At 38.8% G+C, this 16227-nt stretch overlaps 1 protein-coding gene across 20 annotated transcripts in view; it reads left to right on the top strand.

The window, feature by feature from the left end:
- The window catches only part of L3MBTL4 (L3MBTL histone methyl-lysine binding protein 4), a 497842-nt gene that overhangs the window by 274950 nt on the left and 206665 nt on the right, over positions 1-16227 (top strand). For all 20 annotated transcript variants that reach the window (XR_013165276.1, XM_077135929.1, XM_077135928.1 and 17 more), the window contains one exon: positions 2246-2348. Coding sequence is in view for 19 of the 20 variants with exons in the window: in XM_077135929.1 (XP_076992044.1) it covers positions 2246-2348 (103 nt within the window). In the remaining variant the exon portion in view is untranslated. The remainder of the gene's footprint in view (positions 1-2245; positions 2349-16227) is intronic.

Here is a 16227-nt window from a genome sequence, read left to right as displayed (position 1 = left end):
CATTGATGTTGGAGACCACTGCATTGGGTACCTGATTGAAGAGTCCGAAAGGTCATGAATTTGGGGTCAGATGGGGCACTTGATGAGTGATTTTTGAAGCAGTGCCATTTGGGGTAGTGAAAAGATCCAGAGAGTATCCTTTGGGTGTATGGCCAAGACAGTCTGGGGAAAGGGGCCGCTGGAGGTGAGGTGGTTTCTGATCTGCGGGGCATTGTATGGGATGGGCTGACTGTACAGGTGCTGCCCTGGGGGTAGTGGGGTCAGGAGGAACCCAATGAAGGGCAGTGTGCTGGGGCCAAAGCCGTGGATGAATGATACGGTGATAACAGGCAGATGGATTGGAGCCCAGTACCATTAGCTTGAGAAGAGCAGGGCTTCTAAAAGAGTGTGAAAGAGGTATGGGCTAAAAGAGTGCTGGGAAGAAACAAGGGCACTGACCTCTCTCCCGATCTTGAGGGCATGCAGTGTGAGAAGACGAACCATTTCTCCTTAAGAGGACTTGCAAGAGGCATGTCTTCAACCAGCAGCCAGATTTAGATTAGAGCCAGGAGATGGAGAAAATTCTGAAACGAAGAGGACATAGGGAGTTTGTTGAGCCAGAAATGGAGATCTGAGAGTTGAGGAGAAAGAAGGAAGTTGCAGGATTGTCAGGGAAACAAGATCCACAGGAGTACAAGATCCACAAGCACTTTAGTAGCTTTTCTCTGCTTGTGGTGAAGGTGGGGGAGACCTGAGGAAATCTCAGAATGGGGCCTGGGAGTTTCAGTCCTGACCATTTTTGCCTCTTAGGACTGATAGAACTCATCTCTGGCATGAAGTTGTCAGGACAGAGCACAGTATAGTGTAGTGTAGTATAATGTAGTGTAGTAATAGTATGGTATGGTATAGCATAACATTGCACAGCACAGCACAGAATAGAATATTTAGTGTAGAGTAGTATGTATGACATGATATAGTATAGTGCAGTATTCTATAGGGCAGAATAGTGCAGTGCAGTATGGTACAGCATAAAAGAACCTAGCACAGCATATATGCTACGGTATGGCATATGGTATCATGTAGCACAGGAAAGTAGAGCATATAGTATAGCCCGGTGTGATGTGGCTTAGTTGAGCACAGCACAGCATGCTACAGCCTGGCATGGGCCAGGTCATTCTTTATACTCCTTGGGTAAGCTTTGGGCAGACAGTGCCCACTGTCCACAGCAGACCCTGTTTGCTGGCTCAGCTTCTTTCCAGCATTTTGAGAAGCCTTGCTCTGGATGGGTGGGGCTTCCCTGGGGAGCCACCACTCAGACCTCCAGGACTCATGGACTCAGCGCCCACTGTGTTCCCTTTGCACCTATTAGTCTCTGAGAAAACTAAGTAAATGGTCTCGTATCTGCTTTTTATTTTTAATGTCTTCAATGCCTGTTGTTTTGGGTTGCTAAAGCTGCCAGAATGCAATATACCAGAAATAGATTGGCTTTTACAAAGGAGATTTATCAGAAAATTTAAAAGAATTTAAAAGAATTTAAATTTTTAAGAATTTTAAATTCTTAGAAATTTACAGTTCTAAGGCCATGAAAATGTCCCAATTAAGGCATCAACAACAACCTTCACTCAAGAAAGACTGATGGCCTCTGGAGTTTTACATGAAAGGCACATAGTGATGTCTGCTAACCTTCTCTCCTGGCTTCTGGTTTCGATTTCTGATTCCAGGGTTCTCTCTTAGCTTCTCCAGCGCAAACTCTGGATTTCACCTCTTAGCTCAGCATCTCCCAAGGACCCTTTTCTGTCTCTAAGTGTCTGTTGCTTGGTTTCATCTCTCTGCTCTCTGTATCAGCTCTCCAAGCATCTGAGCTTTCTCCAAAATCCCTCCCTCTTAAAGGACTCCAGTAAACAGATTAAAACTCAGCCTGATTGGGCAATCTCCAAAAAGTTCAAAAGTTCTGACCCAACAACAGGTCTGCCCCCACAAGATTGGATTAGAAAAACATGGCTTTTCTGGAGTACAGAACAGATTCATCCCAGCACAACTGCCCATTTCCCTTTGACTCTGATATTAGGTGCTGCTAGTGTTATATGCCATAGTGCTGATATTTTCTGTCCAAATCATTTTATATAACATCGCAAGGACTCAGTAAATGATTTTTGGTGGTAGTTTGTTTTTAATTTGTCAAGTTTCAAATCATTGACTTATTTCAGTCTTTCCAGTTCTTTTTTCCTGAGGGTGTTTTCAAGTCTCTTCTTTTTTACTTCTAAAGGAGCACATGATGAGAAAACCCTTCCTGGTCAAGCTGTTTGTCCTACCCCAGGGTGCCGAGGAATAGGCCATATCCGTGGCCCACGTTACTCAGGACACCACAGGTAAAGTTTTATCTTATTAAAATTACTTCAGGTATGAGTTAGAGCAGCGTGCAGGGTAGCAGCTGTGCATGGCATCATCAGTGACTCTCTTGGAGCCTGTCTCCTCCTGGTCACTCTCCCTTTTCTGGCCCCTGTGTCCCTCCTCAGCATCCCTGCTGCCTGCCTGCCTCTGTCCTTCCCAGGGCCTTGGACTCCCACAGCATCTCCAGACCCGCACACTGCCCAGCATCTCTGTACATCCTCATCTACACCAACCATCTGACGTCCGCCTCCAGTCCCCAAATTTTCTTCTCACAACTGCCAAGTCTTGCTTTCTTGTAGAGAAATTCTAGAGCCTCTTGCTTTTGCCCCTCTTGTTTCCACATTGCCCTTCTTTTTCTTTTTCGCTTACTAATTTTGAGGGAAGGTAATTCTGTGAAAGAATAGAAAAGAAAAAGTGTGACATATTGCAGAATACTGCTTTTTCTACCCCAGTCAATTGCTAAAATAATGTAGAAATGAATTATTCACATTGGTGATCGAGTAATAGAATACGTAAATTAAAACTGAGTGCAATTGATGTTGAGTTGGTCAGAATGCATAAATATATAAAACATGCATCTTATCTATATAAATGTAAGTATAAAGAAAAATAATAAGTCATATATGATCTAAAGTAAGAAAATGTTTGTTTGAATAAGGTAGGACCCAAGGCAGGTCCTTGTTTGATCCGGTGGTTGCAATCCTAGAAACCAGTGGTTAAAGCCACTCTGAATGAATCAATGCACATTACTATAAGAATAATGTTGAGCACTCACAGATAGCATATGTGAATATAATGTTATATGTCTAAATATAATATCAACACTTAAAATAATATACCAGTGGATCTATTAAAAAAAGGAAATAAATACATTCAGGCACATAGGTTCCTTTTGCAAATCTGCAGGACTCGTGGGTGATGTAGGTAGAGCTGGACCCAGCAGAGATACCCTGGTGTTGTGCAGGGAGGGAGATGGGGGTGGCAGTCGGACTCAGGGTGGCCTGCACTAGCGAAGATTCTGCTGGATTGTTGGAGCCACGTCCAGACATCACTAGGGCTACTGATGACTGAGAATCTGCCTAGGACTTTTCCTGTGATGTTTAAAAAAAATTCAGAGCTGCTGTGTCTGGTATATAGCCACTTGTCCCATGGGTCTGTTCAAATTCACATTCATTAAAATTACATAAAAGTAAAATTTCAGTTCCTCCGTCTCACTAGCTGCATCTCACGTGCTCGTGGCTGCATTGGACAGCGCGGGCGCAGGACGCCCCGGCGGCTCAGCAAGGCCTCTGGGGTGGGCTCAGGGCCCGCAGGATGCTTGGCCTTCTCACTGTCAGTTTTCAAGTGGCAGCTACTTCGGGGTAAAAGAACTAGATCAGAGTTTGGAAAGAAAGTTGGATTGTTATCCTTCTGGTTAGCCAGACCAGCTTCTTCCAGGCCTCGCATTTGGGTTCATCTGTTGCTTGGATGGCATTCACCATCCCGCCTGCGGGGCGGCTCTGAAGTAGCACACGCCACCCCGGGGCAGCACCCTAAGGCCTGAGGAAGTGGAGACCCTTCCTCACGGTGGACTGGCTTCCCCACCTTCAGTATTTCACAGCAGTGAAGGGAGGAGAGGCAAACAGCAATATTAAATAAAAGGAAAAATGGAGTCGACACAGTGCTTGGTTCAACACATACCCAGATACCTTTTCCTGGGGGTTCCCGAGAGGGTTGTGAAGAGGGTCACAACAGGAAGGACCCGCAGTTCCTGCAGCTTCCCTGAACTCTGCTGTCCAGTGTGGTAGAGGTGCTGTCTGGTTGTTGTTTTCCTTTGTATTATGTAATTATGAATAATGTGAAGAATATTTGACATAATTCTAACCAAGTAGCCTTTAAAAAAATGTTAGCGTCAGAACTTCTGAGGGAACTAGAAGTTTGTAAAAAGAGAAAGACGGGTTTAAGGAAAGGCAGTTTATGAAGTTAGAAAAAACACCGGAATTGAAAGGCGTGAGACGACACCCTGTCTCCAGACCTCACACGTTTCCATGTGCTCGGGTGACGCCTTTGCACCTGCCTCCTGGCTCTTGACGAGGCTGGACGCGGTCGGGCAAGGATTCCCACATCTCAGAAATGGAAGAAAAGAAAAGAGTATCTGCAGTTAGCATCTCTCTAGAAAGTTTCTGAAACCTGGTTTTTTACATGATTTATCAGGCATTTAAACCATCAGGTAAACAAGTCCTCACTCACCAGTGGAGGGAAGTGTGGCAGATGAGAACAGATTTCTGGGTGGGCCAGTGTAGACTGTAGGCAGCTGTTCGAGAGTGGGAATCCTAGACAATAGCAAGTTAGCCCTGGTAGGCCCTGAACATTCCTCTCTCTTGCTTTAGTTGTTTAATCATTTCCAGAGATAGGTCTGTCTTTACAAAGTTTAGTATTAAGTTGCTGGAGTCGCTGATTCAATGACTGTATTCATTTACATTTACTATATTACTTTCTCTGTAAACCGTTATTTGATTCACTCTCAGTCATCTCATTCTGAATACCACTTACTAAGTTAGTAAGTTTACTAATATGATTGTGTGTATGACTTAAGAAATTATTTAAATTCTCTTATAATTAACTGTATGAAAGTTGTTCCATTATCATCCTTAATCTCTGGGGTTTGTTTTCTTCTTTCTCTTATTGTAGTCTAAATTTACACAGCTCTGAAATATTGTTCTTCAGTACTTTTCTTTGGTAGTATCTGTTGAGAATACTATATACACACACACAGACACACAGACATGCCTGCTAGAAATTTGCCAGAACACATCCCAGGTTGTCATTACACATTTATTCTTAGGTGTCAAGAAGATGGTAAGCATGAAATTAGGATTTTAAATGTCATTCCATTCTCCCAGAACCCTAGATGTACTATTATAATCATCTCTAGCCTGAGTTTCTTGAAGAACTTAAATTTGTAATAATCACATATTCCATAAGAAAAGTATATTTTTTCTCTTTTTCCTAGATATGTACCTTTACTAAAGAGGCATCATTCTCTAGGATGATTTTTGGAGTCTCTAGTCCAGAAGATTTTTAGGCAAATATTCCTACATTTAAAAACAAAACAAAAATGGAAAATCCTCCAGTTTCACTAAGCCTTTATAAAACAACACAATCAACTTCTGTTTTCAAAAGCCTTCGGGAAAACATATAATTCTCTGCTGTAACGAAGGTAGTTGTTCCTGCAGATTTTCTGTTAAATGCTCTCAGGCAGTGAAGTGTTTACAAGTAATGAAGGGTATTCTTACCATTTTAATGTCAGAATTTCTGATTCTGATATTGAAAGGAAGACGCAGCCTTCCTAAAATAAATTCTCAGCTTCTTATTTTGGACAGCTGACAAGGAGAATTATGACATCAGAATAAGGCTGGAGACATTTGAAAATAATACATTGTTTCAATAGATCAGTCCCAATATTGTCATATTTAAATATTTCTTAGTGTCCTTTTGGGATACTTTCAGACAGATTTACATTAGTTCTCATTTAAATAGTCAAGAAGCTAACAATAATAATCAAAACTCTTTGGAGTTCGTAGAGAATCATCATAAACCACCATTATTTGAAAGGAATTGCATCAGTTCCTATTTGTATGAAAAGAGGGCATTTGGCACACAATAATCACAATTTACATTTTATTTGAATGAATTTACATAGTTACTAAAATGCGGTAGGTATATTTGTTAACATGGAAATCTTTAAACGTGACAATATTGGAACTACAAGATGGAAACTTACTGTTGAGCGAGAGTTCAGGTTCAGACATGAAGTTGTTTGTTTTGAGTAGAACAGACTCCACAAGTTGTCATCTGCCATCTTTGTTTTATAATGCATCCAAAGGTGATTTATTTAGGAGCTAATTATTACAATTACATTTTTTACATAGAAAACCAGGTCCTGTTACAGCCTCAGGACTTCTGGTCCTGTTGCTCAGGCAAGGAGGGGGTGGGAGCCACTCGTTTGGAGCATAGTGAAAAGGGGAAATCACGGTTCAGAAGTGGGGTGACAGACGCATCTGAGATGTTTTGGGGTGCGCTTCATGGATGCTTATAGCATTGCCTTCAGTCTCGATTCATGACTCTTTGGAAATCATTTTGTCATCCCCAAAATACTGAAGGAAATTATTTCAAATGTCTTTCTTTTCAGGTCTGTGCACCTATTTGTGTGTGTGTCTGTCTATTCATGTGCAAGACTTCAGAATGTCCCAAGTTGGACTTCCAGACATGCCCCTATGTAATTCTCATCTGGGTGCCTCACCATTCTTTTTTTTTTTTTTATTAATTAAAAAAAAAAAGAAATTAACACAACATTTAGAAATCATTCCATTCTACATATGCAATCAGTAATTCTTAATATCATCACATAGATGTATGATCATCATTTCTTAGTACATTTGCATCAATTTAGGAAAAGAACTAGCAAAACAACAGAAAAAGATATAGAATGTTAATATAGAGAAAAAAATAAAAAATAATAATAATAATAAATAAATATATATATATATATATAAAAAGGAAAAAGAAAAAAACAAAAGACACAAACAAACAAACAAAAAACTATAGCTCAGATGCAGCTTCATTCAGTGTTTTAACGTAATTACATTACAATTAGGTATTATTGTGCTGTCCATTTTTGAGTTTTTGTATCTAGTCCTGTTGCACAGTCTGTATCCCTTCAGCTCTGATTACCCATTATCTTACCCTGTTTCTAACTCCTGCTGGTCTCTGTTACCAATGACATATTCCAAGTTTATTCTCGAATGTCGGTTCACATCAGTGGGCCCATACAGTATTTGTCCTTTAGTTTTTGGCTAGACTCACTCAGCATAATGTGCCTCACCATTCTTAACTTTAGTGTCCTCATCTATAAATGGGAGCTCTTTGATGTAGAAAAGAGTAAATTCTCTGATGAGATTTAAATAGGCACAAATCTTTATTGACTCCTGAAACCGTAACTGCAAGAAATAGGAAGGGAATCAATAATGTTAGGAGACTAACTCATCCATGTCAGACATCATAGCAAAACAGAAGTAAGGATGTAGAGAATCTGAATAATATGATTTGAAAGAAAATTGACTGAAAGATATAGTGTATATATCATGCTGAAAACAGAATATCCCTACTTAAAAGCCCTTTTCAAAACTTGACCCTTAGGCTACAAACTGCTTAATAAATATTCAAAACCAAAACAGTTCAGACCCATTCTCTGATCAAAATGCACCAAACAAGAAATTTTGAAGGAAGTAACCATTCACAAATATAACTTAAATAGTGCTAAGGTTAAGGGAGAACTCAAACCTGAATCTCAGAAAACCTAGACTTAGATATAATGAGATGTTATTTTACATATAAACTTACGGGATATCACTCTGTACATGTTCAGAGGTAAATACTGCACAGAAAGAATGAAAACAAGCTAATTCAACTCAAAATGTAAAAAAGATTTTTTAAAAGTGAGTAGGAAAAAGAAGAAAATATCAGAAAAAAGCTAAATGAACTCCAACACAAAAAAACAGTAAACTGTTAAGAGTATCCAAGTGTTGGTTCTTTATAAATAGCATTACTGCTTATGTACCACCAGCTTGTCTAATCATGTGAGCAAAAAGGGAGAAATTACAAATACCTGAAATTAGTGATAAACTGAAAAAAATCAAAAGAATGATATAAACAGGCAATTTGGAAAACTGTGAATTAATTTGAAACTGTTTTTAGGATATACTGTAAGTTCCTCATATGGCCATTATTGAAGACAAAACAAAATCGTTTACCGCTGATTGTCACGAAAGAAAGAGAGAGCTGCTGCGTATCATTGCATTCCAGTCTCTCCCTCCAGTTCCCCCATCACCAGCCAAAAGAGTTCTGAGTCCAGACAGTTTCACAGTGAAGTATTTTAAAACTTCATTTAAGACACAGTAGATATAATGTCATTCAGACATTGTCAAGGAAAAGAAAAACTTCTAAATAGAGGCAATGTGCGTGAGCATTTATTATTGAGAAATATCTTATTTTCTTAAAGAAAGATGTACTGATATAATAGCGTGTGCTTCATTCTCCTTCCCACCCCTCCCTTTCCCTCCCCCCTCTCCTCTCCCTCTCCCTCCCCTTCCCTCTTGTCCTTCTTCTTTTTTCTGTAAGGATGACAGTAGCTTCCTTTGGTAGAGGGGCTAAGGTTGAGGAAGGATAGCCTTTTACTTTTCTTTTTTACTTCTATGTATTTTTTGCATTATTTTACCATATGTGAATATTAAAAATTTTTAATAGTAGGGGATTGTCTGAGAGATGCAATTATTGGTTGTTTTTCTTTTCTTCATTGTCCTTTTCTATACTTTAAAAAGTTTTCTATCAATTTATACAAGATGGCACATAAGTAATTTTACTGAACTCTGCAACAACCCTTCCTGGGTTTTTTTTTGGGGGGGGGGTTGGGTTTTTTTTAATCTTTTCTCTTGACATCCTCAGAAGTAACCTTTCCTCTTCTAGGAACGTATTTCCTCCAGTCATCCTGCTGCCTGTTGGGTTGATTTTTAATCAACACTCCCTGGTTGCATTACATTGGGACCTAGGAAAACAAACTCTTCTATCTGGTCTTTAACTTCTCTTAGCATCTGCAGTAGGCTAAGACTGCCTTTGCTAAGGTCTCTCTGTCTAAAGACCTTTTCAGTGCTGTCAGAAGAGGCCCATCAATGAACCACTCCCACCCCACCTGAGCCATCTTAGGTCCTCTTCCCCCAACCTGAACTGGTTTCTCTCCTGACCTGCTGTGCTGTGCCTTCCTGGGATTTACCAGCCTCCTGGGAATTCCCTTTGCCTCCTTTCTGTTAGATCCCCTGTTTCCTAGACTCTAGTGTTCTCTTCTCTGGTTTATTTCTCCTTTTGATAGAGTTCATGGAAGGTAGTCTCTTGGGTATATCTAAAATATCCCTGAGCAGGCCATGGTGACTCAGCAAGCAGAGTTCTCGTCTGCCATGCCAGAGACCCGGGTTCGATTTCCGGGGCCTGCCCATGTGAAAACAACAACAACAACAACAAAAACTAAATAAAATATCCCTAATCTCTCCTCAACCTTAAAAGTAAATTTAGTCATGGGTGGAATTCCACTTGGAAAGGTTTTTGCTACAAAATATTGCAGGTCTTGCTCCATGTTCCTTAAATTTACTTTTTTCTTGTTGAAAAGTCTGTTGCCATTCAAATTCCAAGCCGTAAAACGATTGTTCTCCTCCCCCCTCCTTTCCCCTGCCAAGAATTGTAACCCTTTCTCCCTTGCCCCCAGAAATGTTTAGAAGTATCTAGATTCCTGGTGTTCTGAAATTCCATAACCCATAACCGTGGGCCTTGAGTCAGCCCCTTTTTTCATTCGTTTCTCCAGACTCTTGATGGGCTTTTAAAATCTACAAACACATCTCTCATTCCTGGGAAATGTTCTCACATTATTTCTTTAATAATATCCTCTGCTCTGTTCATTCTCTTTGCTTTCCTGGATCAAGGCTTTGGTTTTCTCTCCTAGCTTCAAAATCTTCATCGTTTTGCTCTATTGTTTGGGAAATAGCCTCAAGTTTGTCTTCCAATCCTTTCATTGAAGTTTTTAATTGTGCTATGATTTTTCCCACTTCTGAAAACATGTCCTTATGTTCTGATTTTTAAACTGCATCCTGTTCTTTTTAGAATGATTATGTATCTTTTCATAGCTTTATTAAAGTTAAAGCTTTGTGTTGTTTTGTGCTCACTGCCTGAGTTGGCTCTGTTTATCCCAAGAACTTCGTGTTTGTTTTGGTATTTGGTTCAGTTGGTTGATTTCTTTCCATCATAGTAAAAGAATGTCTGAAGTCCTGGGAGTCTTTCCCTCTGTTCATTTTTGAGAGGCAGGTACCAAAAAACTGATAGGAACCTTTATGTGCATGCTTTGAGCTTGTGAATTCATGGGCCTCTTGGAAAGGTGATCAGGCAGGAACCAGCCATACATTAAGGACTGACCCATCTGCTGTCCTTAGTAGATTTCTCTGCTGGTTAGGTCACATCCAGCTGGGAAGACCCTTCCAAGCTTTTCCTGACACTTTTTGTTGGCAGTTTCCTCTCTGCAGACTCTTAGAGCTCAGCTTATTCATTTCCCATATCCAAAAATGTGTTGACTTCTCTCATCCGTTATGTCTTTCTTTGTGCTTTGTCTTTGTAAAATCATACCCTTTTACTCATTTTTTTATTTTAGTAGAGAGAAAAAATTTATTATCACAGAGAAAGAATAAATTGTTTTCCAATCAACCATGCTTTTCTAACATATTTTAAAAACTTTTCTGTCTCCCTCAAATAGTAATTCAAGTAATAGGATGTAATTTATTTGAGTTAGGTACCAAAATAAATAAAATTAGTGAAGTTAATATTTTTAAGATGACTTTTTGGTTCTGAAAGTTTTATTAATTTATAATGGCTGGCTCTAGTACTCTATTCAAAAGGATTCCTAAAAACATGGTTTTAATTTTATTTTGTGCAGCACTTCTTAATTCATTGTCACCTGTGATTAAAACTTCTCTTGTGCCAGGAGAGTACCTCAATGACAGGTGTTCACATTTGTCTGACGCCTTCCTTCATCTTTTGGCCTGTCATTCTGCTTGACTTAATGTTACCATATAGTAAAATTGAACTGGGTGCAAATTTAAAAATAAACTTGGAAGCGTGTTTTTACTTTAATAAGTAAAAGAAAAAAGATCGAGCATCTGACTTTAAAGAGCACTTTTGATTCTCAAAATGACATGACTAATTACACAATTTAGTAAAAGCATCAATCAGTCCCAAGTCTATAAAGCACTTTTAATCCATTACTATAAAATTCTTGAAGGTTAATGTGCAGGTGTGATTTTACTGAACTAGGGAATAATGATATATGAGAATTCAGGTTTTTCTCCGAATTCTTATTTAAGGAAGAAAATTGCATCTGGTGTGCTTAACTTTATAGAGACTATAGATACTGTATTCTTTGACACATTCTAAGGATGTTCCAAATTGCATAAATTGCCAAGGTCATAGGAACTATTTCCTTGTTATGATAAAAGCAGAAAGGTTTTGGTTTATTTCTGCATGAGAATAAGATTATAGCTATTAAGGGGAGGACAAGATATCTGGTCATTTAAAAGTCACCCTGAAAACCAAAATGGAGGTGAAATATAGACAAAGAAAATCCATTCTTTTCAAAAACAGAAATATTATCATGTATCTTGTAAGTTAATACCATTTGATTATCAAATTAATCCATACTCCATATTAAAAATTTGAAAAATATAGAGAAGCATTTAAAATATATATTAAAAGCATTCATAATCCCATCACAAAGTGATATACATGAAATCTGTCTCATTTTTTCCAGGTTTTTTCCATGTGTCTTTACATACATATTTTTCCATGAATGTCTGACTTGTTTTTCTCTAAAATATTATAAGCAATTTCTCATGTTGTTAAAATTCTTCAAAAATATTAACCTGATATTAAATTATTCGATGCAGGTTTGTGACCGTTATGCGTTTATGTAACAGGTTCTTTAGTTAGAGAACACTTTGTCCTTTATTTTCCCTTGGCTTCTGCCTTGTCTCATATTAAGTGCTGAACTAAAATTCTTTTTCTTTTTGAATAGTAATAAAATATTATTGCCTAGTCTATTATCTTTAGCCTTTCATGTCATTTTATTTAGGTATGCTTTTTGTGAGAAGAATATCATTGTCTTAAAAATAAACTCCTATCTAGTCTAAGAGGTTTTTCCCACCTGATAACAGTTTAATTGACATGCATTATTGTTATAATTATTATATGAATTGTACATAGGCCAACTGTTTTCTGCCTTTAATATTTTGTTTCTTTTTTGTTCTTTTTCTTTTTCTCTTTCTTTCTTTCTTTCTCTCTCTCTCTCTCTCTCTCTCCCCCTCTCCTGCCCCGCACCCCCCCCAACACACACACATACACACACTCTCTTCTTCTTTCTTGTAGAGGGGAAAGAATCTTTCTGTCTTTCTTTTTTCTGAGAACATTTTGTTTGCCGATAACTTCTGGCTTAGAAGGAGCATTTTGAATTATTCTAGTAGTCATCCTGAAGTTTTTCAGATGCATTCCTAAACCTACATTTACCCAACTCCCAAGTCATTGAAGCATTTTACTTTTTGTCTTTTGTTTCGGGAAAGATGAAATACTAATTGCTTTTATCTTTTGTTTCCTAAGTTAACATATGCGGTTGGTTTTGTTAATTGAATCTGAGGTTATAAACTTTATTCTGTCTTTCCTTTCCATTTCATTTTAAGCAATATAGATTAACTCTTGGAAAGAAGAAAAACATAGGCAAACAATTCTGCAACCATATTTAGAACAATCATATATATTTGCTTCTATATATTTTAGTGGTTTCAATGGAAACCTCCAGTCCTTTCCAGCCATAATTTACTCTGTATTTCAGGATTGGCACAGTTGTTTCCAAGCTTTGTTTTGATTTCCTATAGTACCTGCATGTTATATTTAAAATTTTTGTTTCTCAGAGAATGCATTTCACTCCTGAAAGTCATCTGATGGAAGATAGATGTTTTGAGCCTAGACCTTTCCTTTCACAGTTTTGTGGATGTTGCTTTATACCATCTTGTTTTTATTATGATAATGGCAAATTCTAATGCTGCTCTTTTATCAAGGTTTCCTACAGAATACCTTTTAAAATATATATTAAAGGGTTAAAATCCCCCAGATATGTCTAGGTAAGATTTCTCTTCATTAAATTTGCTTGTAATGCTTTGCTTTTTCACAATTTATAGGCCAGAATCTCCTTTATAGCAGATAATTTGTTCTTCAATTTTTTTTTTTTTAGTTTTCTTTCTATTCCAGTTGTATTTTTAGAAACTATATTTTCTTAATTTTTAGATAATGTCATTATTAAAAAGTGACATGGCTAAAAAACAAGGAGATAACATAACCAGGGCCAGTCTACCTGTAGTGAATGAGTATAATGCTGATAGTACAGCTTTTATGGGGAAGTTATTTGCAGTGCCCAAGTGTGGAGATAGCATGGACTAGTTTTGATTCAGTGTTTGTTGATGTTTTCCCTTTGGGAAGAGTCTTCTATACAAGATAATGATAACAGTCCTAATAACACCTTACATGTCTGTCCATTTACCCACTTTCCCATGTGTCATTTTATTGAATGCAGAGTAGTCCTAGGACACAAGTGTTATTATCCTTACTTTATAAATGAAAACAGTGGATCTTGGACAAGCTGTGTGTTCTTGTCATTGCACACCAGTAAGTGGTAGAGCCGATTTAAGCTAAACATCTTTTATCTACTGGTCTGGGGCTTTTTTTCCTCCTTCCAAATGCATATATGGGATTGGAGTGGGTGAAATCAGGCTCTCACTTAGAGATTAGGAAACCTACACACAAACCTGCTGCATTACTACTGGATGATCAGCTGTTAAAGGTAGTGTTAAAAGAAATGTTCTCAGTTGAGGCAACGGCAATCAATAGGAAATTATCTCCAAGGTTTTTTATAAAATGTTTGATTCCCAGCTCTAAAATCCACGTGTGCTCCCATGCACACACACACACATATGATCTTTGAGACAACTGTAATTGTTAATCATGATTTGCCATAAAAATAAAAAAGAATATAAGCTACTTGAATCTCTACCCCAACTTTGGTTACAGAGCTGTTAAATTACTCCTTGTAAAATATGAAGTGTCAAGAAGAAGGCTACAGATCTATAATAAAATCTGTAGTTATGGAAATATTAAGTTAGTTATGAGGATTTTAATTTTCCCTCTTAATCAATTATTCTCATTTTGATGATACAGTAAATCAGGTATCATTGTCCAATTTCTATTATTGCAATTCACGGCCTAGAATTGTCAGATGTAATATTCATTAGCCTGCAGTAATGTGGGGCCAGATGGAAAAGGTGTGCTGCCTATTTATAATCACTAGCTGTTATTATTGCATCTCCCAGATCCCTTTAGTGGTAACAGTGGGTGAGGTTGAGGGTGATTTAAGATTTGCATTAGAAATGCCCACACAATAATCCAAAGTAAATAATGTAGTGCTATGTATCTGAAAATTATCATACTAACTACTAAAATAGACAAAAGGCATGACCGTAGTTGTAGTCATACATGCTGAAGAAAACTCAGGTGTGAACAGAGGAGATAATTCAGCATGTGATAAATGGAGAGGCTCTCATCTTAGGGGTCTTTTTTTCAATGCAATATTATTGAGATATGTTTACACAGCATAGAAACCATCTGAAGTATACAATCACTGGTTCACAGTATCATAACAGTTGTGCATACTGCCCCATGATCAAATTTAGAACAATTTCATTACTACAGAAAATAAATAAAAGAAAAGAAAACCCCAATCCTCCCATATTTCTTTTCTCCCCATATTACTGACCCATATTGTTGGTGTGGTACATTTGTTACTGCTAATGAAAGAATATTAAAATATTACTGTTAATTATAGTCTTAGAAGCCTTTTATAGAATGTTGTAAACATCAATTATGCTATGAAATACCAAAAGTAGCCTCAAAAATATAGTGACCCAAGGTGGGTCATAATCCTAAGCCCTTTATAAGAGGATGAAATTCAGGCGGAGAGAAATCCACATAAACAAGAAATCAAAAGCAGCAGAAACCAGAAGAAAAGGAAGAGACCAGCAGATGCCATGATGTATGTGCCTTGCCATGTGGCAGACCAGTCCAGAATCACCAGCAGCCAGTCTTTGAGAAGAAAGCATCATCTTGATGGTGCCTTGATTTGGACATTTTCATGGCCTCAGAAGTATAAGCTAATAAATCTCCATTGTTAAAAGCCAACCCACTTCGTGGTATATTACTCTCAGAAGCCTAGCCAACCAAAATCCTAGTTATATGCCTCACAGAAATTAGTTCACTGAAAGATGTATTCCAAAATGCTCATGGCAGCATTATTCATAGCAGCCAAAACTGAAGTCTTCCCAGATGCCCATCAACAGTGGATGGGCCAGTCATGGCCTATTTGCCCAGTGGATGGTATACACTAGCAAGAAAGAACAGCAACACCAATGAGGCTCACAATGTGACATTGATGGAAAGAAGCCATGCGCAAATGGTAGTGCTGAATGATCCCTATTCTAGTTTGCTAGCTGCTGGAATGCAACATACCTGAAATGGAATGGCTTTTAAAAAGGGGAATTTAATAAATTGCTGGTTTACAGTTCCAAGGCTGAGAAAATGTCCCAATCACAACAAGTCTATAGAAATGTCCAATCAAAGGCATCCAGGAAAAGATACCTTGGTTCAAGAAGGCTGATGAAGTTCAGGGTTTCTCTCTCAAGTGAGAAGGCATATGGCAAACACAGTCAGGGAGGGAGGGTCCAAGATGGCGGCTTAGTAAGGTACGTGTGTCTTAATTCCTCCTCCTCCAAAGCAACTACTAGGTGAACTGAAACAGTGAAGAACAGCTCCCGGGGCTACGGCAGGGAATGGACACACAGCGTACCCCAGTCTGGAATGGCTAGTCTGATTGCGAGACTCGGCTGCGGTGAGATCCCCGAGCGGCGCGCGATTTCCCGAGCAGTGGCAGCTGCGGCGGTCGGAGCTCCTCCCTCCCTCCTTCCCGGGCCGGCTGAGAGTCTCGGAGAGGCAAGTTTCCCAAGCCAAGGCGGCCGGCGCCCCTCTTTTGTGGGCGGCTCCGAGTCTCGGCTTCGAGTCCGCGGCTACGAGTCTCGGATCAGAGGGCTATCCAAGCTGCGGTGCCCCCGCCCCGCGGGCGGATTCCTGGTCCGGTGGGGATTTCCCCAGGCCGCAGCGGCCGGTGACCAACGCCCCTCCCCCATGGGTGAC

The sequence above is a fragment of the Tamandua tetradactyla genome, chromosome 18, assembly GCF_023851605.1.
Source record: "Tamandua tetradactyla isolate mTamTet1 chromosome 18, mTamTet1.pri, whole genome shotgun sequence".
Lineage (NCBI taxonomy): Eukaryota > Metazoa > Chordata > Mammalia > Pilosa > Myrmecophagidae > Tamandua > Tamandua tetradactyla.
The sequence above is the reverse complement of the archived record's forward strand: the minus strand, read 5'-3'. Positions and strand labels throughout refer to the sequence as shown.